This window comes from Akebia trifoliata, chromosome 7 (genome assembly GCF_017979445.1).
Source record: "Akebia trifoliata isolate Shusen 1 chromosome 7, ASM1797944v1, whole genome shotgun sequence".
Classification (NCBI taxonomy): Eukaryota; Viridiplantae; Streptophyta; class Magnoliopsida; order Ranunculales; family Lardizabalaceae; genus Akebia; species Akebia trifoliata.
Window position 1 is genome coordinate 22,833,137 of NC_141381.1, and position 21,670 is coordinate 22,854,806.

At 35.3% G+C, this 21,670-nt stretch overlaps 2 protein-coding genes across 3 annotated transcripts; both read right to left on the reverse strand.

Moving 5' to 3' along the window:
- Window positions 1-9,840: 9,840 nt before the first annotated feature.
- LOC147398420 (double-stranded RNA-binding protein 3-like) lies at window positions 9,841-12,082 on the reverse strand. Its single transcript, XM_086448977.1, is given in 4 exon segments — window positions 9,841-10,674; window positions 10,677-10,795; window positions 10,887-11,106; window positions 11,231-12,082. Coding segments are annotated over 4 exon segments (1,242 nt in total). The 5' UTR covers window positions 11,477-12,082; the 3' UTR covers window positions 9,841-10,017.
- A 2,917-nt stretch (window positions 12,083-14,999) lies between these two features.
- LOC147398421 (DHHC-type zinc finger family protein) lies at window positions 15,000-21,469 on the reverse strand. 2 transcript variants are annotated; one of them, XM_086447609.1, is made up of 6 exons: window positions 21,038-21,116; window positions 19,802-19,840; window positions 19,658-19,730; window positions 16,337-16,633; window positions 15,882-16,115; window positions 15,000-15,792 (listed from the first exon to the last, which is right to left on the reverse strand). In XM_086447609.1, exons 1-6 carry the CDS (start codon window positions 21,106-21,108, stop codon window positions 15,283-15,285), a joined length of 1,224 nt encoding a protein of 407 aa, XP_086303735.1. In that variant the 5' UTR covers window positions 21,109-21,116; the 3' UTR covers window positions 15,000-15,282. The 2 variants fall into 2 exon arrangements, with proteins under 2 accessions (XP_086303735.1, XP_086303734.1); XM_086447608.1 differs by having other exon boundaries at window positions 19,658-19,840; window positions 21,038-21,469.
- Window positions 21,470-21,670: the final 201 nt, after the last annotated feature.

Genomic DNA, 21,670 nt, shown 5'->3' on the forward strand with positions numbered 1-21,670 from the left:
TTCACCACAGGAGAAAAAATCTCATTGTAATCAACACCCTCTCTTTGTGCAAACCCCTTAGCCACTAGTCTAGCCTTGTACCTTGTACCGCCGAGATTGGAAGGATCCTCTTTCCTTTTGTACACCCACTTACAACCAATAGTTTTCTTTCTCATGGGCAATGGGACTACCTCCCATGTTTGGTTCTTCTAGAGAAATTCCATCTCTTCTTCCATCGCAGCTGACCAACTCTCACTATCTCTATCCCGAATAGCTTCTTTGAAGGTGATCGGCTCATCATCCTCCACCGAGAGTGCGTACTCAACCAAGTTTACCTGCCCATAATGTCTCAGAGGCTGATCTGAATCCAGCTTCTGAACTTGCTTGTATGCTTGCTTCGGCCTAGTGGAAGCCAAAGACTCTTCAAGCTGTTGTTGTTGAAGCGCTTGTACGTTCTCTTGCTGAACCTCCTTATGTTCAAGCTCATCATCACTCTCATCTTGAGTGTCTCTATGATGCTCCTCTTGAACATGACCAAAACCTGGTTGGTCTTTAGGTTCTATATTAACCACTTGAGACTTTGAAGTCTCAACACCTTCATAATCGGACACCATAGCTTTTGACAAAGCTACCATGGAGCTCTCATCAAAAGTAACATCTCTGTTGATTATGAACTTAGAATCCTCTACACACCAAAAAGGCGATAGCCTTTTACTCCCGTTGCATACCCCAAGAATATTGCCTTCTTGGCTATAGTGACAAGTTTTCCCTCGTTGACATGGTAATAAGCTGTGCAACCGAAAATTCTAAGTCTCTCATAATCTGCATGCTCTCTTGACCACACCCTGTAACGTACATCTCCATCTAACTTCGAATGTGGAGACCGGTTCACTATGTAGCAAGTTGTAGCAACCGACTCTGCCCACCATTCTTTGCCCAAACCAGCATACGAGCGCATATACATTACTCTCTCCCGTAATGTTCGATTCAGTCTCTCTGCAACTCCATTCTGTTGTGGTGTTTTTCTGACTGTCCAGTGTCGAGCAATTCCTTCCTGATCATAGAACTCCTTGAAGGCACCCTCTGTATACTCTGTACCGTTATCAGATTGTAATGTCTTCAATTTTCTGCTCGTTTTGTTCTCAACCATTGCTTTCCACTTCTTGAATGTCTCGAATACCTCATTCTTATGTTTAAGGAAATAAATCCAAGCATACCTAGAATAATCATCCACGAATGAGACAAAATACCTAGAACCACCTTTGGAAGTTACCGTAGCCAGACTCCAAACATCTGTATGCATATAGTCTAATATACTTCTGCTTCTGTGTTTGCTTGAAGAGAACTGAACCTGGTATGGCTTTCCATACACACAATGCTCGTAAAAATCCATGCAATGCTTTTTCATGTTCTTCAGCAAACCTTCCTTACCGAGCAGATTTAGACATTTTTCTGACATATGCCCAAGCCGCCTGTGCCATAACCTAGTGCATTTAGTTGGGTCTCCACCACTTCCAGCTGTTCCAATTACCACATTTCCTGTAACTGTAGTACCCAAAAGAGCATAGAGATTACCATGACGAATACCCTTCACCACTACCAAGGAACCATGAACAACCTTTTTCACTCCATTTTTCGTAACTATCTTGCAACCACCGAAGTCCAAAGCACCAACAGAAATAAGGTTTTTCCGCAAGTCAGGAACATGTCTTACATCCGTCAAGGTTCTGACCACTCTATCATGCATCTTGATTCTAATTGAACCAAGCCCCACCGTTTTACAAGCATGGTTATTACCCATCAATACGGTTCCACCATCAATGCCTTTGTAGGTAGTAAACCACTTCTTATTTGGACACATATGGTAAGAGCAACCCGAATCAATAATCCACTTACCGGAGATTTCTTCATCACTCGTGACGGAGTAGCATTCATCGTTGCCCCCTTCTTCCGAGGCATAGCTAGCCTCTTGCTTGCCTTGTTGTTTCCCATTAAACTTGCTTTTGTTGTTCTTCTTCCCACCTACTCTTTTGTTAGGGCAATTTGCCTTGAAATGCCCAAGCTCACCGCATTTGAAACACGGCCTTTCCGCAAGAGTTTTAGAACTCGATCTAGACTTTCCTTCATTGCCTTTTCCTCGCTCATTTCTTCTTCTTCTTACAAACAGCCCCTGTGTTGGCTCCTTATTACCACTAGTAGCCATGTCACTAGTTGTAATCTTTCGAAGATCATCCGCTAGAAGTAATGTTCTAGTCTCATTCATCGTTAACCCACAAGCATTAATGTTTGTACAAGGTTCTCATATGACTTTGGCAACGAAAGAAGCAACAAAAGTGCTTGATCCTCATCTTCTACCTTCACATCAATATCCTTCAAATATGATATGATCCTATTAAACTTGTTAATGTACTCTCGGATTGGTGTATCTTCCTCCATCTTGCAAGTATACAATCTGGACTTCAAATAGATCTGATTTGTTAGAGTCTTCGTCATGAAGTTGTTTTCTAACTTTGACCACACACCCGCAACCGTTACCTCTCCATCTACCAAGAAAGCTACATCTCTTTCAAGGCATAGAATTATCGACGCTCGTGTTTCGAGATCTAACTCTTCTCAATCCTCATCAGACATGTCTTTGTGCTTATTTTCTTTTCCTCCCAACGCCTTATGTAATTTCTGTGAGATTAGCAAATTTTTCATTTGCATCCTCCAATAGGAAAAATCATTCTTCCCATTGAACTTTTCTATCTCATACTTTCCCACTTTGATGGTTCCGCTAATAGACGTCATTATCCGCTTGTTTAACAACACCAGCTTCTCATAGGAATTTTAACAAACACCTTGTGTACACTACACAATACCCAAGCAAATACCTCAAATCGGAGCTTAACCACCCTGATTTGAATAAGGGCTCTGATACCAATTGTTAGGAGGGAAGCCGCGGAAGCAAACCACCTAGAGAGAAACCCTTTATCGAAACTTATACCAAGTTCCAAAACACACCAACAAGCAATGACCAACACTACTAATAATCAAAGTAAAGTAAAACTAACTACGAACGTAACTAGCAAATAAAGAGATGCTCACACAATATTTACGTGGTTCGACGATGTGCCTACGTCCACGGGGGTGAAGGGAGAATCCACTATATGAAGAAACCAACGACTTGCACAACCCGCAAGTTCGTTTCAAGAAGAAAGTTCGATTTTTAATTAAAGAGAAGATCAACCTCTTCCTTTGTAATCTTTCCTAGCCCTCTCTCTAATTTTTACAGATTTTTATCTAACTTATTCTACCACAAGATAGCTGTTGTATTTATAATAGAGAGAGATATGTTATTGCCACACCAACTATTGCTGATAGATGTTATTGTCACACCAACTACTATTGCTGATGCCACAGTTGCCAATATTCTATAAATTGTTAGTAATGTTTTCAATGAAAAAATAACCATATGATTCATAATAATAATTATATACATATATATTTATTTATTGTATAAGAGTTCGGTTCTTAGTTTGGTTCGATTTTATACAAACTTGATCTGAGAATTGAATCATTTTGATCGATTCTCCATTTTTGTAACTCTGAACTGAACCGCAACTTATTCCAAACTGAACCAAACCACCCCAAAGCTATCGGTTTGATTTGATCCTCGATTTGAAGCAGACTAAGTTGCACCCCTAGTCATGTAAGCACTTGCAATCAATCAAAAAAGTGAACTCAATATTTCAGATTAATGGTGTTTTATATATAAATACATGGGATGCCTTTGAATAAAAAATAAAAGACCAATCCAATAGAGGTAATAGAATCCTTTGATCTCCAAACCTTGGCTGATTCAATGCTCCAAGAAAGCTTTAATACTAGGGAAAAAAACAATGTATGCCATTATGACTCCTAAAAAATTATAGTCTCACCTAAATAAGAAATCTTCAAAAGACTAAGCCGTTAAACCTCTTTTACAACAAAAAAAAATTAAAAAATTAAAAAATTAAAAAAAATAAATAAATAACAAACCCCTTATGTTGATTATGATGTCAGTGATGTGCAACTCTTTCTAACAAACTCATGTCCTTCCAAATCCTTTCCCATATTTCAAATGGGACTCAGAAGTCATTTTCATGATCTGAAAGGATTTGGATTATACAGTCCTAAAAAATAAAAGGACATGGGCTAGGAACAGCCCACTCAATGCACATCAAATCAACAAAATGAAATAGGACTGAATATCTCTAACACAAGTAGAATGGAAAAAAAATTAAATAAGTTTTAATCTATAGATTATTATCATGACACAAAAATAATATAATTAATTATTCTACCTATCTATTTAATTTTTATAATCATAGTTCTGTTTTTTAAGATCCTCTATTAAAATGAAAATACTCTAATTGATTTTAAACATGATAACAAAGTTGGGATTCCACAATTATTTTCCGGGTGTCAGTTTGGTTTTCAAATAAATTTGAGAAAATTTCGATTGATTGGAGGGTTAGGCCGAATAAAATCAAGCAAAAGAATAGAGAAAAAAAAATCATCAATGATTTTTAAAAAAATTGCCAAATTTTTTTTTACCTACATATTAATCATCAATTTTAATTTCGAAGAGCCATTTCTTGACAATTCTTTCAAATTTTTGCCAAGATTGGATGATATGGTCTTAATAGCGCATAAATAATTTAACATCAAACATATCACTGAGATCAGAAGATAAACAAATTTTTACCAAGGATTGGTACATGTTAATTTCCCATCTATCACAGATTCCTTGTAAGCAATAATTTTTCCTAGGGATTCGTATTTGGCGATTGCCTAGAAATATCATCCCATATTAATCATCTGTTGTTCACCAAATATTATTTGAGTGGTATTTTTCTTCTTGATATTAACCAATTTATTTCAAGATTTTGAAGGTGTAAAATGAGGATTTAATGTAACAAAAAAAATTGTTGGAACATATATTAATTTAGAAGACGAAAATTTGATTAGGAAGAATTTTGAATTCCTCGGGAAAATATGATTTTCAAGTGTATAATTGCATATTTTCCTTGAAATTCATTTTTTTCACAGTTTCTTTTCCTCCTTTTGATATTTTTTCTAACCACAATCGAAAGTGTGAAATTCATTTTCCTACGGAATTCATTTTTCAGAAGAATTCATATACACTCGCTCGGAAATGAATTCCTTTTAGTGCATAGTTGACGAGTCTGATTTTGAAGTGGCCAGGTCCTTCGAAATTTTGGTGGAACCCTCCTCATATCATGACACGTAGATTTTTATTTCACACCCTTATTATTTATTTTATTTTATTTTTGTTAATATTTGGGATACCTCTTTGAAGATACCACGTGTCATCTAAAGGTGAGGGTTGTACCAAAATTTTGAAGCGAGTTCAAAATATTTTCCCATAGTTGGCCATATAATGACTTTTAAACAAAGTGGGGAACAAAAAGAAATGGTGATTATTGTCTGCAGGCCCATGCCCATAATGTTGGAACTAGAGAATTTAAATTAATTGATATTTTTTTAACTTTAGGATAAGATTTCCATGTGAAATGGGAATAAATAAATAAAAAAAGTTGGAAGCACGTGGGATGCATGTGATGCCAAGTAGTAGAATCATACTCGTTCAGAAAAAATAAGATTGCAAGAACAAATAATAATCTCCCCACAACTTAGCTTTTGATGATTGATTATCGAAATAGATTGTTCTAGCTAGGTTAAATTCATGTTTGAAGTTGAAATTTATTATTTTTAGTAAATTTTTATTAGTTTATTTATTTTAAGGTTTTGAAAGTGAACTTCACTTTGGTATCTCTTGGTTAGGATTAATATTTTTTTTCAATTTTTATAATAATAATAATATTATTTTATTTTTTTTGATAATCGAGTATCCCTGTAGTCAGGGGACATAGCTCGTATCTGGGCTTTGCCTGATCTATAGACCATGGTCTTTGTCCAAGGCCTAGTCCTTAGGCACATAATAATAATAATTAATAATTAATTATTATTATTATTATTATTATTATTATTATTATTATTATTATTATTATTATTATTATTATTATTATTATTATTAGAAAATTTATTAATTTAAATAGGTATTGTTGTATCAAGAAGTGGAGTAGGGTTAGGAGTCAGAAAATTCTATTTTAAGTTCAGTCAATTGAATTGTAAAGCATTATTTGATTTATTATTTTTCTTGTCTTGTTACCTTATATTATGGATTTAAGGAATTATCATGAGTAAGAAAATGATTTTTTTTGATAAAAAAATTAATGATTTTGGGCAAGAGGTTGAAGATGATGGATTGGAAAAGAGATTGAATTGATTTTACAACCAAAAAAAAAAATTAGTAAGAGATTGAAGAAATTGGTTCTACGCATATTTTGATAATTCATATTCTGTTGATACTTGTCCTTAGGATAAATCTTGACCATTGGAATTATACTATTAGGTGGTGTGTGAAAATGTAAATGTATTACAAAAATTTGGAATTATGTAATTTTTGTAAGGGTGTTTTTTGTAATTTAAAATATTAATTAAGGTAATTTTGAAGACCTTTTGTAATTTTGAAAATATCTATCAAAATTAATTTATCCATTTTGACAAATTTGACTTTAATAAGATTAAGGTTAAATAGAAATATGAGGGAATTTCTAATCTTCAAAATTTTGGTGTCGAACCACTTTTCTCTGCTATCTCTCATTATAATAGTAAAGACATATAACAGAAAAAATTGGCTTTTAAATATAGTTTAGTTTTTGAGCCGGCCAGCAATAAACATCAAGCATTTAAACTAATACAAAAAATGTAGAAGATTAAAAATACTTTTTCAAACATTAATGCGAAGCATTATTTGTGTTATTTAAAAAAAAAAATTAACATTCAAAAATCTACCTAAAAGAGAGATTTAGTAGCAAAAATAAAAGAATCGTGATAATCTGATGCTCTTTGTACGCTTTCTTGATAGATCATATATCCTTTGCTTCGGGATACACAAGAACAAAGATTTATGGTTCTGTGAATTGCCAAGTCAAAGTGCATACAAAAAAAAAAAAAAAAAAGGTCAAATTATCACGATTCAAAATAAAAGGTTGGTGTTGAGCTTGGAGAGAGAAAATAGAGTCGTGAAAAAAGTACGTGGTCTATATGTTGATGATGTGGCAAAGGCACAAAACCTAGGAGTGCAACTTGGTTCGGGTTGATTCGGTTTAGAGTAAAATCAGAACCGAACCAACCAACATCGATTTTATTATATGAGAACCAAAACCGAACCGAATTAATTTAGAACCGAACCAGCCCAAACCGATCTTAACTCGGTTTGGTTCGGTTCGGTTCCACGGGTTTTCAACAGATTCACTCATTTTTTGATCGAAGAGAACTCTCATCTCTCTGAATTTGTTTTCTAGCTTAATAGAGAGAGAGGCACGGTCGGCAGTCGTAGGTCACAAAAACGATAAAGACGGGAGAGAGAGAAGGAGAGGGAGAGAAACGCACTGATCTGCAGTCGTAGGTCTTAGAGACGAAGGAGAGAGAGAGAGAGAGAGAGAGAGAGAGAGAGAGAGAGAGAGAGAAGAGAGAGAGAGGGAGAGAAATGCACTGATCTGCAATCGCAGGTCTTAGAGACGAAGGAGAGAGAGAGAGAGAGAGAGAGGGACCGACCGCTCTCACCGTCGGGGCTCACACCGTTGAACGTCAAGGTCGCAGTCGCAGCTGCAATCGCAGCCACAGCCATAGCCGCAGAAAGCCAAAGACGAGATAGAGAGAGAGAGAGAGAGAGAGAGAGAGAGAGAAAATAGAGGGTTAGGGTTTAAAATATTTATATTATTTTGGTTCGATTCTCGGTTTGAACCGAATTAAGTTGCACCCCTAACAAAACCTATATCTTTTTCTTCGGGATACATAAGGAAAAAAGATCTATGACTCTATGCCCTTGCCATGTCTGTCATGTACAAACCGCGTATGTGTTAGCACATCATTTTATCATCAGTGGAGAAAATATTGTAAATGATAGTAAGGTTTGGGGTCTCTCTCCTCCAATGCCCAGTGAAATACTCTCTCCATGATGGCAAGTAGGGCCCATAGGCCCATTTTATTGAGCCGGCCCAAAAGAAACAAAGGTAAGGGCTTCATCCAGAGCTTGCAAATATAGTGTTGCGCTCAAAAGTTGTCAATTAATTAAATTTGGATCGGACTAAGGTCTAATAACACTTAATTCAGATCAATCTGGCCTACTACCATATTATATATATTTCCCTATATATATATATATATAAAATTACTCATAAAATTATAATGTATTTTGTCTTATATGAACAAAAAGGCTCGGAATAGACTGATTTTTCCAATATCTGTTCCCATTGTTTGTAGAAATTTTCCAATATAGCAACGGCTATTTTCAATTTTCAGATATTTGAAATAACGTACAGTAATAAACATAAACTAATAAAAAGGGAAAGAGAAATGTGTTGTCCGTCCCTGATCAAGGCCAAGGCCAAGGCCAGGGAGAGAGGAGCATTAATGTAGAAGATAAGACCGTCCATAACGCTTGTGTTTGTCATCACTGCATCTGTTTCTTCTCCAGAAAGCATTCAATGTTCTTCTCTCTCTCTCTACATCTTAATTACTGAGAGCTTCTATTGTCACACCAACTTTTGCTAACAACACCGCAAGATGTATATTAATTCCATGGTGGTGGTGGGGGTGTCGACAGGTCAGTTCCACATATACCCATATCCACTACCTATCGGGTACCCGTGGAATACCCAAGATAGATCAAATTTGTTTAAATGTGAAAAAACAGGATGAGTATCCAATAAAATAAATAAGGGACTCATTAGTCGTTGATTGAACTCTTAACATTAAAAAAAAAATGTTTTTTTTTTAATTTTTATTTTTAATAATTAAAATCGATTTTAACTTACTAATTGCACTTCATTATGATTATCTTATAATTTACGGGTTTGTTCATCTTCGATTCCAACAAGTTTCTTAAGTACGATAAAATCATCAAAACCAATCCTTCCTTGATTTATAACTCCGGATACATGGTGATTACAAGGGATTTGTGGTATTTGCACATAGATTAGATTATATAAAAATGATTAAACTAACAATAATTTATGAGGGTATGAAGAAGAAAAGGAGTGCAATATTTTTTATTATTTTCGGAATGGAATCATTCAAATGAAGTGCAAAGGGGAATTTTTTAAGTGATGGAGTGCAATTGGTGATGGGTGGTGTGCAATTAATTGGTCTCAATAAATAATTATTTATTAATGTAACAATTTAACTTATAATTCCCTATTTGAGAGTTAAGATTAACAATGAATTGTTTAAGCAAATCAAACTTTTGAGGATAAGATTGAAGGAAATAATGGTATGGACCATTAATTAGTTGTTTAAATTGTATAAAAATGAACGAATGCCCAAGTAGAGAAAGAAAGAAAAAAAAGACAAGTCTTTATATTTTTATTTACTTCAATATATCTCTTTGTTAATACTTAATAGACTAATAATTTTATTATAAATGTTCTAAATAAAAAATTTACTCATTGGGTAGGCAAAGGAGACTCGATTCTTGACGGATCCTTAAGATAGCTAACCAGAACCGGACCAAAAATTGATTAGGTCCATAATGAAAAACCCAAAAGAGACTAATCGATTTTGGGTACATCGGGTAATTGGGTACCCATTGACACCTTTAATTTACATATGAATTGGAGTGTTGTTAGCAAAAGTTAGTGTAGCAATGGAATCTCCCTAATTAATGTCTCTTTTTTCTTCATGCCAATGGGAGATTTTGGGAACTCTCTCTCTCTCTTAATTTTGCTCGAACTTTTAGAGCATATGCATATCAAGTGGAACAATATTAACATCTTTGTAACCGAACTCCACCATAGAAACAATCCTTGAGACAAAATCATGGATTCCAAAAGCCAAAAACACAAGTTTAGGTATAAACCCATCAAACAAAATTTGCAGAATATGTGATAATTATGGATTAAAATAGATGATAAATATATTCTTTTTTCATATCTTCAATTTGTTGAACTTTGAGATGGCTTCTGAGACATCTTCTGCTGTTTGAGAGGAGACTGAACTTAAGATTTCTTTCATTTGAGGTGTTGGAAGATTTGATGATGATGATCTCATAGGTGGTGGGGCTGCACAGACTGGAATCACTGATCTGATATGAACTGCTGGGGCCATTCTGTGTGCATGGTGGACCCCACTGGCCCTAAGAACTCTTGGATGAGGTCCAATAGGCCTACTTCTGATCTGGGTTTTTTGGGCACCAGTCTTATAAGTATGCTTTGACCTGATAACAGAACTTGAATTTGCATTGTTGGTGTCCTTCTCAGTGTATTTCTCTTTGATATCTGATTTCCCATGAAGCCATTCTTCTTCATCCTTATGATGTTCTTCCAATGGAGGAGAGATCTCTTTTATATTAAATTGGGTTCTTCTGCTTCTATTATACATAGATGGGTGGTGGAGGTCTGTTGATGAAGTTGGTGGCAAAGTTTTTGAAGTTGTTGGAGGAAGTGAAGGAAGAAGAGCTAAGAAGCAATTCTGTTGCTGGTTCTGTTGTTGGGTTGGATAGACTGGAGGGATATACTGATAGAAGTTATAGGGGGAAGAAACAATCACCATTTTTCCTCTTTGGTTCTGATCCCTTTGTTTTACTGGTTTCTTTTCATCTTCAGGCCTAATATTTGAGAGCGCCCTTGTACAATCACTCCTTGTTCTTCACTGCTCTCAGTTTCTTTGATTGTTTGTGATGTAGAACCAAAGTTTGGCTTTGTCACTGAACAAAGTGCCATAATCATGCTAAGAAACCATTGGAAAGAAAAATACAAATACACCCATTTATGAAAACTATGGAAATTTGAGCTTACTTTGTTTCAAAGCATACCAAGCAGCCATTGCAGCATTTTTCTCAGCTTGTTTCTTAGTTTTTGCCGATTCACCAGTGAAATTCATACCAGCAATCTCTACAATGCAAGTGAAAATAGGTAAATGGGCAGGCCCTGATCTCATATTGGAGTAAACAGGGAGGTTTAGGCCAGCTTTATGAACACTTTCTTGGAGTAAGTTCTTGTAAACTCCTGTCTCATCCTATAGAGTCCACCATAGAAGAAGAAACAATAACAAAAAAAAATTGGTAATTTACAATCAATCCCCTCAATCATCGGAGAAATGCAGAAAATGATCAGTTTTGTCTGATTTATAAAGAACTTACAATAACTCTTGAAGCTAGAGATCTTGAAGGACCCCTTGAGGATAGAGTATTGAGAGCTACCTCAGCTGCTGAATGTTCTGCTTGTCTTAGTGTGGTGCAATAGTTGGGACCTTCAAAGATCTCACCATTGAAATTCACAGAAGCTTTGAATCTAGGAGCATGATCAGGTCCTTTTCTAGTGCATCCATAAGAAGGGAGGTTGAAACAGCTCCTTTGTGCTAGTTCTTGTAGTTGGTTCTTATACATACCTACTCTGAACAAATAATATAAACCAAACCCTTTCAAGATCACATAAATCTACACAAACCCATTACCCAAAGCAGGAAAAAAAAAATTATGAGAAATGTGTCAAATACTAAAACCCAGATAAACCCATCTCCTAAGTACAGCAAAAACAGAGATATATTATGCAAGATAAGAAACCCAGCAACAAAAACCTGAAGAAAATGAATAAGCAAACTCCTTAAAACTGAGAAAGAATCAAGAAAAACACCTACTCCACCAGACTTCTTCATTTAAGCTTGGATGAACTCATCTGTCTCAGGAAACAAGCATGAGAGAGAGAGAGAGAGAGTTGAAAAACTTGAGTAAAGGTTTCTAATCAACTGTGTCCATTAATGAGGGAATTTATTGCATTGGAAGGCTTTTGATATTACTTCTGGTATTTTCTTGCATTTCATGAACGAAAACCAATTCAAAAGAGCCTGGGGGTTATTTGGGGTGGTTAACTGTGTAGATTTAAATGCCAATGAAACATGATTGATTAGATTCTATTATATACAAATCAATGGTCATCTGTGGGGACCTCGGATTCCAGTCCACCCTTTCTTCTTTACCTATTATTTTTAGAAGACAAAAGGCATCATCTCATTGGACTGAACGAAATACCAAAAGTACCCTTGCATACATACTATTTTTTTTTATGTTTTTCCAATAGTCAAAAAGTTCAAATTTTTTGCAGTGATCAGATCCAACCATGGTCAACCAAAATTCTCCAACACCAAGAATTTTAGCGGCTGTTTGTTACCCCTTCAAAACGCGGCTTTCACTGCGTTTGCCGTGAAAAGTTACGATTCCACTCGTAATTACCATTTGTTAGAAACGGCATTTAAAATCTGCGTTTTGTAATTGTGTTTGGAAACACAAATTGGAGAAGCTCGATTGAGACGTTTTTGTAATCGCGTTTGCCGGGGAATAAAACACCGAATAAACGATTGAAGTGAAAAGACGATTTTACCACTGCCCCTTTACTCTATTCTCTTCGACATAACCTTCGACAGATCTCACCTTTCTCTCTCTCACTCTCTCTATCACACTTCTCTCTTTATCTCACGGTCTCTCTCTCTATCACACCTCTCTCTCTCTATCTCATGGTCTCTCACACAGCTGTTCGGCCTCGATCTTGCACAGATCTCTCCGTCGCGAAGCATTCTCTCTCTCTCTGTCGAGCCACGCACAGATCTACGTGTAGCCGGAGTTCCACTTTGTCTCTTCTCTCTCGACAAACAGCGGAATCAAACTGGACTTGTGGTTCGATTTTTCTAACCCTATAAACATGGAAGTTTCTGATTTTTTTTTTTTTAAATTTTAGGGGTTACTTTGATTATAGTTGTGATTATTATTTTGTGCAAATTTCATCTCTTTTCTCTCGACAAACAGTTGCATCAAACGAGATTTTTTGTTCCATTTTTATAACCCTATAAACATGGAAATTTCTGAAATTTTTTTACCAATTTTAGGGTCTAGTTGATTATAATTTTGTTATTTAAACAAATTTCATAATTTTTTTTTATCAATTTTATTCAATTTGATTCGATTTTTCTAACCATCTAAACATAGATCAGAATTTTTTTTATATCAATTTTAGGGTATAATTGATTATAGTTTTGTGCAAATTTCAGAATTTTTTTTTATCAATTTTATTTAATTTGATTTGATTTTTCTAACCCTATAACATGGAAATTTCAAAAAAAAATTTTTATCAATTTTAGGGTCTACGTGATTATAGTTTTGTTATTTAAGCAAATTTCAGAATTTTTTTTTTATCAATTTGGTTCGATTTTTCTAACCATCTAAACATGGAAATTTCAGAATTTTATTTTTATCAATTTTATGGTCTAATTGATTATAGTTTTGTGCAAATTTCAGAATTTTTTTTTATCAATTTTATTTAATTTGGTTTGATTTTTCTAACCCTATAAACATGGAAATTTCATATGGGTGTGTTTATTATTAATGATAGCATTATTTACATATGGGTGTATTTATTATCAATGGAAATTTCATATGGGTGTGTTTATCACTTAGTAGGGTTTGGGTTTCTTAAGGGTTTATTATGTGGGTGTGTTTATTATTTACATATTCATGGTTGAATTAAATAGTCATGCATTACAATGGTTAGCTTCAAGAGTTTCTGAAATTCCAATAAGGGCTGAATTTATAATGGTAACATGATTCATAATGTAAGGTTTGCTCGAATAAGGATTGGATTTTAGCTTTGAGCAAAAGAGTCCTTAGTGGCAGTCTCACCAAGTTTTAAAGTTTGAATATTTGAATCATGTTTGTTGGATGTTGTAGAATTATGATGGTTTTTTTTTAAGTTTGAACTGAATCGCCACTAATTAAGTTTTAAAGTTTGAATATTTGAATCATGAATATTTTTCTTTATCTTACACACGCACACACACACATCAATTATTGTACTCTGTACAGTCAAAGATTGAGAACATAGGGATCCCTCATCGTGGGACTGAGAACTGTGCGTTTTTCCGGCTATCTATAGAATAGCCTGACATTGCCTCCTGATTTCTCTATTTGATTATACATTGTGCAAAGCAACGGAGTCAAATAAGAAGAATGAAAAATATATTTTGTATGCATTTGTTGGATGTATATTTTTCATGTTTTTATTTATTTCAATTTTACTTATTATATTAACTATGATTATTATGTTTAAATGATGTCAGAATGTAAATTAGAAGTTATGTGGATGTGTTATGTATATATGATGTGATGTGGATATGTTATGTATATATGATGTAATGTGAATGTTGAATTACATATTATGCAGGTATTTTGTTTATCAAGAAAATTTCATATGTCCATTTTTAAGAGGAGATGCTGCCGAAATTTCTATAGAATTATAAATTTTTCTATAATTTTTTTTTGAATTATAAATATTTTAAAATTAATACAATTATTTTTAAAAAATTTTATATAATTTTATTATATTTATATATATTTAATGTAATTATATATTTATAAGGGTATTTTGATAATTTTTATGCATTTTAAGTGTTCTATCAACCTTAAGGGTATTCTGGTCATTTTACCCTAAACAGCAGATTCTAGAAGCTGTATCAAACAATAATTACCGGATTCTAGTCAACAGCACAGCACTTTTACGAAGTTGTAACAAACAAACTTTTCAGTATTTCAACTTCTGACAACAGATTCTAACAACAGAAGCTGACAACAGATTCAGGCAGCTGAATCAAACGGGACCTTAGCTTCCCAACCCCCCCTAGATGGACACCACCCTTAGCGGCATCTGAAGGAGATGATACTGGTAGATTACCACTATACCACATGCATAAATCATGATACAAAGGCACATAACTAGTCAAGGAATAGCTAAAATTGACCCAAATTTTATTTTAAATATGGAGAGCCCCATGTATTACTCAGTAAAAAGTGTTCACTGACTACCAGAAGAAACATAGTTCCTAACCAACCAATCCTGTATACACAAACCCTAGAAAGGATAAAGGAAGCCCAAAACCAAATCATTAAACCACATTTCCATAAAATACAATACAAAAAACAACACTTAAGTAAAGAAACATATCATAAATGGCACACCAATCCTTCCTAGAAAATACAATGTGACCCAAACACCTCCTCTCCCTTGCAAGCCACCACCTAGCACAACAGTACCTTGGAGTAATAACGTGGAAGATGACCGAAGATCTAAGATCCCAAAGTGTACCCCACTCCCATCACATCTTTTTGTTTTTTTTACTTTCTCATTTTTGTTCTTTGTACAGCCTAGATTATTGATTCCCATCTGTTGTGCCACCACTGCCAAGCCGATTCGATTCCCCAACTCCAGAAGCCAGAGCAAGAACGTCAGGCGATATTTCCCAGCTCCCACTTTTCCTGCCCCAACTAGAGCGTCTGGGGTGTATTCCACCATGCCCATCTGTGCCCTCGATAGGGATGGTCCGGCCTAAATTTGGAGACACATTGTCAAACCCACCATCCTTGTCCAGGCCGTCATCATTGCTCAGCCGGCCTTCCAAATCACATACCCCAGCCTCTCCTCCCCAAACCGGCTTCCTACCCATTTCTATGTTTCCCACGGTTTTTCCCATGTTTGGACTAATGAAACCCCCACCAACTATGCGAGGTGGTAACACAGGCTCCTGTGGCACTCTTGCCCTGAATTCATTCTTGGAAGAAGGAATGCTGGTGAAGAATATCTCCTTAAAGTTCTCTACCACTCCTTTGTTATATGGGTTCGCTATCCGATTGTATCGGTATCTAAAGTTCTCATAAGTAGTCTGCCAGAACACACAAAAAGGTCAAAAAATCCAGGAATCAAAACAACGATTAAGTCATCTAGAGAATCCTTACTTGTGAAGACTGTTACCTGGTTTGTACTGATGAGATACAAATGGAATACTGTGAGGCCACCGACGAACCAGACAGATATGAAAGTGTAAATTATCAGCACAATGGACGCAGGAGTCTTGGTCATTGCCTTCCAGACTGATGTCTGCTCAGCATCCATGATTCTCTTTATGTACACCCAGCAGAACCCAAATACATATATGCAAAGAAGAGTTGTAGAGAAGACAAACATGAAGAAGAACCGGTAATTTCTCTGCAGCCAGAATCATAACATAGTACTGATTAGAGATATACAATCAGCATATATTCATAAAATCAAGGAAATACAATCACCACTGTCGGTTTTTAAAAACTTAATGCTAAAAATATTCCGCTTGTTTCTGATTTGCAATTAACTTTGCCCTCAGAGGGCATTAGTTATGATAAACATATAGGAAATACATCATATGCTTTAAGAAAAAGGTCGCCCCTTACCAACCCAATACACTGTCCAACCCAAGGGCAGTGGTGATCAAATCTTTGAACGCAGTTATTGCAGATTGAACAGTGCGAGCAGCGAGGAGGTCTATATAGCATGCAGGTATCACAGTACTTGATCTTCACAGTGATCCCATTGACGACAACATCTTTCATGCGAGCCAAATGTAACTGTGGAGTTTGACCGCTCCCAACATCGGCACTCCCTTCATAGCTTTCTGGTTCTGGAGGGTGTGCATTACGAGGTATTATGCCAGGATCTCTTCCAGAGGTAAGTAGAAGAAGACCTAAAACCTGTAAATCAAACACACCGATCAAGTTCTAACTTCAAAATCAGATCTAAAGCACAAATTATTGTGATAAACTAGCACCATCGAAAAGATAACGTTTACCAAATTAAGTTGAGATGTTTATGATGATGCCACAACTACAAATGCATGAATGAGTAGTTTCTCTGGTGTTTTTTTTTTTTTGGTTGTTGGCTAAGCAAGACTTGATCCCTTAACTCTCATAGTTGCATTGCAGTAAGTCCACCAACTAAGCTAGGGTTGTCAATGGATAGCCAAAATCCGAATTCGAATTCGAAAAATCGGATATTATCCGAAATTTTCGGATTCAGATACGAATTCGGATGTTACGAAATCCGATTCGATAATATCCGCTCCGATTTAAATATGTGTGTTACGTATTCATGTAACACAACAAAAATTATTATATATATATATATATATTTTTGTGTATTCATGTTACACAATTAAATTTAACAATGTTTATCTTCTCTCTTAAGTCTCAACAGAAACGCAAGAACCAGCGTGGGTTTCGTCGTTTCGACTGAGCGACTGCGAGCTCCGTAGCCAGACTCTTCTCCGGCCGACGATCATCAAGGTAGGTACTTCCCCTCTCTCTCTCTCTCTCTCTTTCTCTCACACACACACAGAGTAAAACCCTTTTTTTTTCCTTCAAAATCCATCGACTTCAATCTCAATCAAAGTAATCTTGATTTAGTTTTTGAAAATCAATTTCTTCAAGTTGATGTAAAAAATATTTGATGTTTTATTCGAATTTTTCATCATTTTTTTTCAAAAATTAAAGTTTATTTGATTTTAAGACCATTTTTTTTCAAAAAATCAAATTTTATTTGATTTTAAGACTGAAATAGGTTGAGATTTTGAAAAAATTAGAAAAATCGATTTGATTTTTACAGATTGAAGATGATGGTACAGATGAATCTAATTTTTGTAGGGTTTTTATCGAATCGTATGTTATCGGATATCCGATATATTTTTCGAATTCGAATTTGAATCTTGGTTAGTGATATCCGATCGGATTCGAATTCGGATATAGCACTATCCGATCGGATATCTATCCGTTGACAGCCCTAAACTAAGCAATGGTCCGGGCACATAGCTAGTCCCCAGCTAATGGTTTAAGGACACAACAAATACTCAATGAATAATACTGCTAGATGGATTCTTGACCAAAGTCAGTGTTAAATATAATAGAAAACGATTGCTATGGATTTAAAAATAACAGTGGTTCCAAGCAACAGAAATAGGTCAATAATCAATGATATAAACTTGGACAAGACACCTCAAATCAGAATTGCAAGGCCATGAAGGAAATATTGAATCCCCATCGGCTCATTTAAAGAACAAACTTTATCATAAAGAAATACATATTGAATCCTGATGTAATAATGCTAAAAATTACAATAAACTCAGTTATAATAAAAAATCATCATGGAAGCCTTATCTCATGATTTGAGCTTGGCTGAATGAATCTTGTTTCTCCACTCAATCTTGTCCAGAGTCATGTGGGTGACCTAATAAAAACATGGATGATTTGTGTAGTGTTTCCTTTACATCACATTGTTGGTACAAATTCCAGATAAAGGAGAGTTATGTCAGGCTTGAAGCCAGTGTAAAAATTCTACTCCCAAACACAAAACCTGATCATACTTGGAGTCCAAAATGGACACATTGAAATAATTAAGGACATGATGGAGAGGGTTGTGTCTAGTGTAAGCAAATGGAAATGAAGCAACCAAGTTCCTTGTTTCAATTGATTTGCATCGGGGATCGATTTTGAGTCCGTATTTCTTGCTCTAATTATATATGAAATAACTGCCCAAATTCAACAGAAACTACCTTTGTGTATGTTATTTGCAACTGATGTAGTTATTAGTTGACGAGACTAGAGAAGGAGTCGATACAAAACTGAAATGGTAGAGAGATGTGTTGGAGATCAAGGGCTTTAGAGTATGTAAAACTAAGACCAAATTTATGGCACACCCCACCCCCCACAAACTCTTCGGGGGACAAGGCTCCAATGACGAGGATGATCACCTACCTCCCATTAAGTGCAGCACCACTGAAAAGATGAGCAATAAGTATACACTTATGACATTTCCGGAAAGAACGAGAGGAAATAATCACTAATAGTACCTTTCATCGCCATCATTATTCTCACAGCTGTAATCCAAATATCTTGGATCAGCTGAAGAATCCTTCTCTCATTGTTTTTTTCTTCTAGTCAATTCAATTATATTTAAAGACATGCCCCCATTAATTAAGGTTCTAACATTTTCAAGACGACAAGGGAAAAAAAATCGAAGTTTGGACAATTTTTGTAAAATTTAGTGAAAGGAAGTTCAAGAAATTATCCAACATAACAGAAGTGATTTTTCAAGATATGTTAAAAGATGCATGAAAACACATTTACAGTGAACAACCATCTGGGATAACAAATGCAAGATCAATAGCATCCAGTACAACAGTACATTCCTTATTATACACATCTGAGTAATTTGGATAGATACACATGTTAATGTCAGACAATGTACACCAGAACATGAAGCATCAACAAGACTATACTGTAAGCCTCGGGGCTTGCTACGGGGTGGATCTTCCCCAAAGCGCCCTTTGGCTAACTAAAGAAGTATAAAAGCATGTGACTCATAAGGTTTATCAATGACACTCTCAAAAGGATGGAATATAATGACTTAGTAGAACGTTAGGATTATCACCAATGCCACTCAGATATCCAGCAGACAAACTTCTACCAAAGAAATGAAATAGAAGAACATGTTTTCAAAGGGGGGAAAGCAATATCAAATTAGACATTTTTTGTTTGGAAGCTTTGTTTTTTTTTTTTTTTTGGACGTATCGAAGCTTTGTTATAAAAAATCAACTACTCCATGCAAAGTGTAATTTGTTGTGATATTAAGGTAAACAAATTTATGTCAAAAACAAAGTTGCAAGCATGTGGTAGATTGGATAAAAATATATTCAACGAGATTCAGAAATATACAATACTCACATATATTGTGAACGCCACAGCAACCACCATTATTGATATTCCCAGGTGGTGATGAAAGTCATCCATCAATTTTCTGGCAACAAACACACAGAAAACTGTGACAGGTGCAGCAATAAGGAATATAGTCAGCACCAGTGATCTTACATCTGGTCCAAATATAAACCTCCCTTGAAGAAAAAATATCTGCATAACACAAAAAAGTAATCTCAATGATGAATCGTTGGAACAAAATCAGTAGACACTTCGTGACATTGCCAAAGAAAATATTCAAGTAAACTGCTACTTTTATTCTTAAAAGAAGAACTACGCCTAAATCTATTAGTCATTCCTGGTTTGGCTGAATCAAATTCTAGGCAGGTTGTGATGGGGGCAAGAGGCACAAAGCTAGACTCCCAACAGTATACGAACTGAAATTAAGTGAATGGCATTTTAATCACACATTCAAGAACTTCAAAAAGGAGTAAAAGCACTACTAAGAGAAAACACTAAAGTGCTTCAGTTACTTGCTGCAATAACTGGTAAAAAAGAAGAAAAAAAAAAAAAAACCAAAAGCAAAAATATACCAAACTCATGGGAAATCTCTGGAGCACCTATAAGATGCACAATTTTGAAGTGAGAACAAACTAAAGCAGAAGATTTCAAGTAAAAAATGATAATTCAATCAGGAAAAAAAAAAAAAAAGTCAATTGTTTGCCAAATCGATGGATTACTGCTAATCTGCAACGATCAAGATGACAGCTTGCATTCTACATGGATTGATTTCTAGTAACTGTACTTCAAAAAAAAAAAAAAAAAATGGACGCTAAATATACAAAATAAAAAAAATTCAAACTTTTGATCATGAACTAATAACACGGAATTCTTTTTTTCCTTTTGTTTTGGGATGGGTAAGCTGGACTTGAACCTACGACCTAAAGTTGCTTTGCAATGTGTCAAACCAACTGAGTTATGGGTCTAAGCCCAATAACAAGGAATTCTTATTAATAATAAATAAATTAAAAAAAAAAAAAATAAACGGGTTTGTAACAACAAAATGGAATCTTTTTCAGCCCTTTCAACACCGCCAAGAGCACAAATTAAGTTAGCAAAAAAGAAAAAAAAAAAAATTGGTCTCTTGTTCTGCTATACTATACAAATAATAAACACAAAATCCAACAGATAGGGTTACCCTAAGAATCAGATCTTAGAGCCAAAGATCCCGTATCGTCCTTTTCACAAAGAACGATACGGGAAAATCCTAAATTCCCTCTTGATTCCTTATCTCATACACACCAAACAATTAAAAATAATAATTTCACTCATAAAAACCCTAATTCTCAACATGAAAAGACCCGACATGAATGAACGGAACAAAACCCTAGAAATGAAATCTCCACTTACATTGCTCCCCTTCCAGGTCTGGTAAACCATTGGCGCCAGCGACCCATCGTTAGCTCCCGCAGCGCCGCCATGATCAGAACCATGAGGAGGAGGCACCACGTACATTTCTCTCTCCTCTCTCTCTCTCTCTCTCTAGAAAACCAGAACCCTCAATCCCCAAATTAAAACTAAAAAGGGTGAAAAATCAAAGAAAGGTTGCTCCTTTTTTAGGGTTTTGACTCATCAACCATTAAACGTTGGTCAACGCTCAGGGTTCAGTTTCCGGCAACCTGTAACCCTATAAAAAAGGTTGCCAACGATTATGGAGATATGAGAGATTAGGGTTTTAGTGCTGATTTGACGGTTGTGATCCAACCGCTACTGTTCTTCTTCTCCGACAAGAACATGAGGAGAGAACGTGGTCTTCTGTCTCTCTCTCTCTGAAAAAAAAAGAGAAAAATAACAAAGAGAAAAAGCTTTACAGGAAAAAAATGGAGTGACGTGGCAAGTTTTGATTGGCAATAAATGTAGGAGGTGCAGAGCGCAATAGCAGAGTATTTTTATCTTTTGTCAGGCTTTGTCAATGAAAATGACAGTGGCGGTTTTGAGTATGGTGGTTGAATAGTTGGACTTCCTCAACTACTTTTAGATAGC